This window comes from Canis aureus, chromosome 3 (assembly GCF_053574225.1).
Source record: "Canis aureus isolate CA01 chromosome 3, VMU_Caureus_v.1.0, whole genome shotgun sequence".
Classification (NCBI taxonomy): Eukaryota; Metazoa; Chordata; class Mammalia; order Carnivora; family Canidae; genus Canis; species Canis aureus.
Genome location: NC_135613.1, coordinates 87,573,548 through 87,581,594, shown reverse-complemented (window position 1 = coordinate 87,581,594; position 8,047 = coordinate 87,573,548). Strand labels below are relative to the sequence as shown.

The 8,047-nt window shown below is 61.5% G+C and overlaps 1 protein-coding gene across 1 annotated transcript in view; it reads left to right on the top strand.

Moving 5' to 3' along the window:
• Positions 1 to 2,467: 2,467 nt before the first annotated feature.
• OPCML (opioid binding protein/cell adhesion molecule like) overlaps positions 2,468 to 8,047 on the top strand; it is a 1,083,697-nt gene continuing 1,078,117 nt past the window's right edge. Inside the window, exon 1 of the mRNA XM_077894222.1 lies at positions 2,468 to 2,624. Coding sequence (XP_077750348.1) covers positions 2,564 to 2,624 — 61 coding nt within the window. The 5' untranslated portion in view covers positions 2,468 to 2,563. The remainder of the gene's footprint in view (positions 2,625 to 8,047) is intronic.

The window sequence follows — 8,047 nt, the reverse complement described above, 5'->3', positions numbered from 1 at the left end:
GCTCTAACCCTGGAAGTTATTTAAACTCTTTGAGCTCTCTGGGAATAAGCCATTAGTATGGCTACCTCACTAGCTTGTTGAGAAGATAAATAGGGGAAATATGAAGCCAATAACAGAGGACCTGGCACTCAGATATTCAATCAAATGAGAGTTCTCAATATTATGATTTTATTTTTTTTAAAGGAGGCTTTGGAAACAGAAAAACCTGGGTTCGTATCTTGGCTGTGTCCCTAAGTCACTGTGTGACCTTGGACAAATGACCTAACCTCTCTGAATCTCCATTTCCTCATCTCTCAAAAAGTTATAATAACACTGTCTTGGAAGACAAGGCTTTGGATGACATGTGATGTCATTTTTAAACACGGAGGGTACAGAAGTGATGTCTGTGATTTGTAGGAGGCTGTCGGTTGCCAAACCTGACTAATTTTTCTGTTTCACGCTCAACCCCCTGCTTTTCCCCTTCCATTGCTACCACCTAGTCCCGGAAGATCTGGACCAGGCCTAGAACAAGTACCTGTGCCTCAATAGACCCTGCACACTTTTCCCAGATTAATTTCCAGAAATACACTTCCTCTTATTCATAGAGCTTCCCTGTTCAAAAAGAAGTCAACTTTTTCTTTTTTTTTTTCTTCTTCTAGTGGCTTCCTAAGTATCATTAATCTAGAATGCAAGGCCCGTTTCACTCTGTCTTCCATCTACTGCCTGAAGTCCTTCCCCAGTCTTTCCCTAAAGTGTTTCTGCCTGTGTCTGCTCTGTTTCTTCACCTTGGAATATCTGTCTCATTTCTCTGGTCTACTGACCTGTCCCAGCCTTTTCAAGCCAGTTCTGTTCTCCAGCGGATTTGGCCACTGGTTATAATCCGTACAAACTTCTGTAGGACTCCAGCATTGTTCCAAGGACTCACAGGCCCGTTCGTCTGTGAATGGCAGGTCTGCAACTTTGTGTAGATTTTGACTTTATTACGTGATGTGTATCCTGTTATCTTCTCTGTAGAATCAAAAGGTATGTTTATTTTTATCTGGTCTCTTCCCAATATATTGTACACCCTCTTCAAACAAGAGGAAATCATATTCTTTATATGCGTATAGCCTTAAAAAGGGACTTTATATTAAGTACCTATTCCATAAGTGGCAGGTGATGATTATATATATTCATCATATGTTTTCCACTTGACTTGCGAAGTTTCAGACTTGTTCATAAGGAGGCAAGTAATTAATTGTCTTATTTTTTTTAAATTTTATTTATTCATGAGACACAGAGAGAGAGAGAGAGGCAGAGACACAGGCAGAGGGAGAAGCAGGCTCCCTGCAGGGAGCCTGATGCGGGATTTGATCCCAGGACTCTGGGATCACGCCCTGGGCTGAAGGCAGGTGCTAAACCACTGAGCCACCCAGGGATCCCATCTTATTTCTTTAAAAGCAAATGGGCTTCGTTTTGCAGAAAGGGAGGAGCGCCGTCAGGCTGAAATGGCTTGCTGGTAATTGGTGTGGGCACGGCCGCTTGGTAGACCCTGTGGCTTTTGCCGTGGGACAGGCCAGGGTGTGAGCCCGGACTCCCATCAGCTGCCGGGCCTTCAGCAAGTTGCCCATCCTCTCCGAACCTCAGATCTAGCTGGTTAGCATCCGGGGGTGGGAATGCCCCGTGTGGCAGGACTGTGGTGACCGGTGACACCTGTGCCCCAGTGAGCAGTGGAGGAGGGAGGAAGGCCGCTGGGGGGGTGGGGGGCGTGCGCACACCTGGAGCTGGAGAGGAGCCCGCGCCCTGGGGCTCGTCGGGGGGACCCCCGGGATGGGAGTCGTGTCTATACAGCTGCGCAGTCCCTTGGGTAACAGCCAGAGCTGTCCGGGGCCCTGCGGGGGCAGGACTCCTTCAGGGGCAGAGCGCACAGCCCTGGGGCCCCGGGGCGGGCGGGGGCGGGCGGGGCCGCGGGGGGCAGACCCCAGGCCTGCTCCGTGGAGGCTCCCGATGGCCTCAGCGTCCCTGAGGTCGAGCCCCAGGGTGTCGCTCCCCGGGCAGGGGACCCGGCGGTAGGGCGCGGGCCCATGCGCCCATCCTCCGGGCGGTAAGACTGGGGCTCCCCGGCGCTCCGGAGGGCCCCGTCGCGGGGCCCGCCCCTGGGGCTCGGGGTCCTCGCCCCCGAGGCCGGGAGGGGGGGCGCCGCGGTCACAGCCCCCGCGCCCCGCAGCAGCCCCCCACGGCGCACGCACGGCGCCCCCGGAGCTCGGGGTGGGGACGGAGGGGGCGGTGGCCGCGGGCCCGGGGCGCGCTGGCGGGAGGGGAGGGGAGGGCGGAGGGGCCCGTGTGCGCGCCCGGGCCGGGGGCCGCCCTGCGCTCCGCCCGCGCCCCCCGTCCCCGCGCCCGCCCGCCCGCCCGCGCGCTCCCCGCGCTCCCCGCGCTCCCCGCGCCCGCGCCCCCCGCGCGCTCCCTCCCTCCCTCCCTCCCTCCCTCCCTCCCTCCCTCTGCAAACGGCGGATCCCGACCTGCTCGGGAGTCAGCGCAGAGCGAGGCAGCCGCGGCAGCAGCAGCACCAGCCGCCCGAGCCGGCCGCCGCCGCAGCCCCGAGATGTGCCGCCCCGCCTGCTGGGTCGTCTTCTCCGCCACCACCGCGCTGCTCTTCATCCCAGGTGCCGGGAGGGGGGCGCGGGGGGGGGACGGACCCACGGACCGCGGACCGCGGACCCACGGACCCACGGACGGACTGCGCGCGCCCCGCCCGCCGCGGGAGCTGGGTTCGAGAGCTGCTCCCGCCGCCGCCGTAGTCGCCGCGCGGCCCGAGCCCTGAACCCGCGGGGCCTGCGGGCGGGAGGCGGGTGGGGGGGCTCACCTGACCCGCCGAGACCCCCCCTGCCGCGGGCCGCTGTGTCCGCGACCTCCCTGCGGGGCCGCGTCCTTCCCGGCCTCCCCTCCTCTCCTTACCCTTCCACCAAATGGGCAGATGGTGCCGCTGGAGCCCAGGGTCCCCGCGTCTGCGCGCGCCCCACCTGGGAACTGGGACTGCCCCCCCCCCCCCGGGGAGGGCTGGGGGGGTCCGGGTCTACCTGCGTCCCCTCCGCACCTTGCGCCCCCCCCTCCCCCCCCCCCCCCCCAGTGATTTAGATGTGGTCCCACCTAGCGCGGCGGTGACTTGCTTGGGGAAAACAAATCTGCGGCGACACACAGGTAAGATGCTGCAATCCTCCCCGAATGAGCTTAGTGGAAGTGTTGCAAAACCCAACACGTTTTCCTAGATTCGGTGATTGCACGCGCGCCGCTGGCGAGCAGACGCCTGAACGCCTGCAGGCTTCCTTCAAACAATGCTGAGGGTCTGGCTCCGCGGGGCCGGGGTTTTGGGCAGCATCAAAGGGTCTGCGGGGTTTCCGTGCAAAACCCCCACCCCCTGGAATTCCCTTTTTCCCTTCTTTCCCCCACATCGAGGTACATGCATTTGGGTAAACACTAGCTTGGATGTGCAACCCCACACGTATGCACACACACACACACACACACACAAATCCTGGGATTCTGAAACCTTCCGTGTCCTGATATTAGGCAGATCACACAATTTTATATTTTTATATTGAGGATCACTCGGCTCTGTTTTATTTTTTATTTTTTATTATTATTCTCAGGAAATGAGAACCCTGAGTATCCCTAAAGCTACCAGAGGGGAAAAATAGAAAAATGAAAGTTTGCCGGGGAGAAAGAAGAGAGAAGTGACTTTAAAAAAAGAGAGAAGAAATTCCTTGCATGATGTTTTTTTTTTTTTTTTTTTCTGACGCTTTTTAAAAATCATGTTTTCCCTGTGGCAGAGCTGGGCTCCGAATTGCCGTGTCGCTGGCTGTTCCGTAGGCTGAGAAGTTCAGAGAGCGGGCGCCGGCTTTCTCCTTCCGGATGCCAGGCGGGTGGAGGGTCGGCGGGTTCAGGGGGGCGAGGCAGGGCAGGCCGGGGCGCTCAGTACCCGCTGCAGCCTGGTAGGGGGAGCCAGGTGGGCGCGTTGGGTGCACCGTGTGGCAAGACAAACTTTCCTGTGTGTGCAAGTCCCCTGAGTGCCAGGCGGCCGCAGGGCCTCCCTGTGCTGGGGGCTCCCTCCCTGTGCGGGGCCCAGGCGGGCAGGGCCCCCACCCCAAGGGCTCTCCGCTGTGGGCTCGCTCTTCTTCGGGCAGGACTCAGAAAATCCCGCCTCCGGAGGGGGTGGCGAGCCCGGCCAGCTGAAGCTGCATTGCAGTGCACCCCGGAGGAGTCAGGGTGCCGCCTCCCTCTGGAGGTCCCGCGGCACCTGCACCTGCCGCCCACCGCTTGCCTGGGGGTGTGGACTTGGCCCTGGAGAAGCCTCCAGCCTTGGCCGTCGCGCCTGCCAGCGTGGGCTGTGGAGGCCGGGGCAGAGCCCGGGAGCCTGGGCCGCTCCGGTGCTAAGGGTGCCCGAGGGCGCCTGCGAGGCCGCCCAGGGAGCGGGGAAGGCGTGCGGCAGGGCCCCGGGGAGCCGAGCCAGGCCCTGGAGCTCCAGCAGCGCCGCTCCCGGACTCCTTCCCGCCTCTCGCACTGCACTTCCTTCCTCAGGTTCTTAGACTCTTTCTTTGTTTCAAAGGATGCTTTTTCTCCCACCGGGGTTAATGCCGGCTTGTTAGCCACCTGCTTTTCGTCGTGTCTAAAGGCGGAGGCTAAGGTCACGGTGAAGCCCCATGCCCCTTGACTCTGCCGCTTCCTACGGCTTGGCAACCGCGTCGCATCCCAGGATAATTCTAAGGCTGATGTTGTGTCTTGGCACCTTCCAGGGGGAGACCGATGGCCGTAAATTGCTTTTCTAGCCTGCATCTTGAGGGTGGGAAAGGCGGTCACAAGTGGAAACTAGAATGACACCCCCCCCCCACCCTCGACCCCGACCCAAGACAGGGAGAGGGCCTAGGTTGACAGTGTAAGGGTCACGCCCCGGCTCAAGACCTTGCTGAGCCCGGGAGCCTTGGGGGCCTGGGTAGGAGGAGGGATGGGTCTGTGCCGGGTCCCGGGAGCTTTGGGGAGTCCTGGGTAGGAGGACGGATGGGTCTGTGCCGGGGGGCCTTGCTGATCTGGGGTCAGGCGCTTTGTGGAAAGATGAGTTACTTGGGGGAGGAGCCCTGAGAAGCCTGGAGGAAAGGACATTTGCATCTCAATCCCTAATCCCGGGTCAGGTTGGGAGGTTCAATCCCATTCCCCTGCCCACGTGCCAGAACCCTCTGAGGCGTCGCTGTAAGGCCTAAGTGTCCAGGCCTGTAGCCCTGACTAGAAGCCCACCTCGGCCTGCCTTTTCCTCTTCATCTGAGCCCCGGTGGGATGGCCCTGGGCTGGGGTGGGAGGTGTCGCTGTGCGTGGAGGCCTAGGCTCCGCTCCCTGGAGCTCAGCACGCCCCTCCTTTCTTTCTTCAAGTTCAGATGGTGCCCCTCCCCGCCCCCTTCCCCTTGGCCGCCCTGCTTGCCCCTTGGTGCGTGACCCTAAGCAGGGCAGTTGGCCACGCGTGTCCCCGTCTACCTGCCTGGACCGAGTTGGGTCCCACGCACGGGTGTGTGGGCGCGCACTCACGGCCACGGCCACGTCTTCCGTTCCTCCATCAGGCCTGGTCTGAAGGCCCTGGACTCGCGTGGACAGCTCTGCAAGGCACGCGGCTCCTGCCCCGCATGCGCCTTCTCCGTCTGCCCGGAGGGACGAGCCCTGGGCCTTGGGTAATTCGGGCTGGACTGCTTAGCTTTGGGGTGGGCCCTGGGGGGGCTCTGCAGCGCAGCTTCCGTGAAGCCTTTCCCATCCCAGAGCCCATCACCTGCGGGGGGCTGAGGAGCTGCCTAAGGCTGCCTGGTGAGCTGGGGGGCCCAGGAGGAGAGCCCGGGGCACGGAGACTCCCAGCCCGCAGCCCCACCATAGATTACAGGCCAGGTGCAGACAAGGACTGAGCATCAGCTGTGATCAAGGCCTGGTCACCCTTTGGCAGTCGCCCCTGTGGCCCTCAGTTCCTTATACATGATGGACACGTTAATAAGGTCGGACTGCACGCTGTCGGCGCTAGGCACCGGCCCCGTGGCAACAGCAGGCCTGGGAAGGAGACCTGTCGGTGGCCTCCTAAAGTGGCTTTCTCGGTGGCCTGGAGCCAGGTGGCATTGCCCAACCTGAGGTTAATCGGAGCTCCCGGATAGCTTGAGGTCCCCGTGTGTGGCTTCAGACCTGTCTGCTCTGTGCTGTCTGTCATTCTGAGGACCTTCTGCATGTCCCTGTAGCCTGGGAAATCACAGAAGGAGGCTCTTGAGGCCGTTGGCACTGGCCTGGGTTTGTGATGTAGCAGCTCTGGGCCTGGGCCTCGCGCGGCAGCTGCTGACAGCTGCACCCGTGCTCGTCCGTGTCCCAAACCCGCATCACGGGGCAGAGCGACAGTCCCCGGACGTGGGACTCCCTGTAAACCTCCGAGAGCATGAGCAGTGGGGGGCTGAGGCTCAGGAGCTCCTTGAGGTTCTCTGGCTGGCCCAAGACGCTCTCTTGAGTCTCAGCCCACCAGTCTGTAGAACGGGTCCCGGCGATACCCGCCGCTCGCTTCCAGGAGGACCAGAGTGGCCCACGGTGCGAGTGGCGTGAAAACAAGTTGAACGTTTCTGAGTTCTTGTCATTCGAAACCCAAACCAAAGCGCCTCATTGCGGTCGCTTGGCAAGAGGGCAAAGAGAGGCCTGCTCAGAGGAGGGGGCGAGAAGGGGCGCCAGGGCCAGACCAGCTCACCTGCGTCCCTGTCTTTACCACAGTGATGAAAATCAGCCGAATACAGTTCATCCACTCATTTATCCGGGAAGACAGGTTCTAATTAAACAAAATTTATTAAGTAAGATACTCTCCTGCCCCAAGAAACATAGATCCAGTAAAACAGGGAGTTGTTCCGCATCTGCCTTTCCGACTCGCAGTGAGACGCGTGTGGCGCCCTCCGCGGAGCTCGGGGGCCTTGGTGTCCCCACTCTGGGAGACGCGGCCCCGGGGTCCCCGGGACGTTGCTGCGCGGCCCGGGGGCTGCTGTGCACACGCACCTGTTGATCCGCCCCGGGTGGTGCTGGGGGGCCCGTCCCCCGTGGCCCGGGTGCCATGGCCTTCCTGTGCCTGGCTCGCTGGGGGGGGACCCGTGGCCTGCTGCCACCTGCTTGCAGCTGCCTGGGCCGGGGACAGAGGACAGAGGGGGAGCAGGCCTGGCTATTCCTGTCAGTGAGCTCCAGCGTCAGCCCGCAGATGGCCTGCGGCTGCTGACCGGCCAGGCTGGCAGGAGCCGTGCCTGTTCGCGCCTCTGGATGCGGATCGGCCCCCTCCAGACGCAGGGGCTGCGCGGGCGCCGGGGAGGAGACAGGTTGGCATCACCGCGGGCGGCTTGCTCTGCCCTCCCAGTCGGTCCGGCCCTGCGCTAGACACCAGCTCCTGAAGACATTTGTCCCTTTTGCCTCTTTGTGCCTCTGGTGGGAGGCTAAGACTTGGGCCTGAAGCCGGGGCCGGGCACGGGCCCACGCCGCTTGGCAGGTTCCCGCGGCCTCAGCTCTGCACTGGAGGCCGTGGTGCAGGTAGGCCTTGGGGCGAAATCCAGAGAACTTGCGAGGACGGAGCCAAATGAGATCCTATAAGCCGAGACAAACTTTAAGACCATTTGCTTACTGCTGCCTTCCTGTCGGTGCAAATACACATCCACTGCTCTCCCACCCTCCTTTCCTCATGTCAACAACACACACACACTCACTTGCAGAGGAGAGTTCACTACCCTCAGAATCACGTATACAACTTGGGAAAGGAGGCAGGCCCCTTCCTCTCCTCATCCATCACCACCCTTTCAGGCCCCCCGCCCCCCCGCCCCGCTCTGCGGTGGCCTCCAGGCCCGGCGCTGACCCCGGGGGCACTGGGGGCAGGACACAGAGCCATGACCAGGCGTGTGTGAGTGCTTCTCCCTAGTGACGCAGGGACCCCCTGCACAGGGTCCTGCCCGCCCCTGTGCCCCAGAGCCCATGCTGGAGGCAGGCCTGCGCTTGTTTGCTATCATCTCCCTCCCACCCAGACCCCTTGGTGCTGAGACGCTAGGGACTCCCCTCT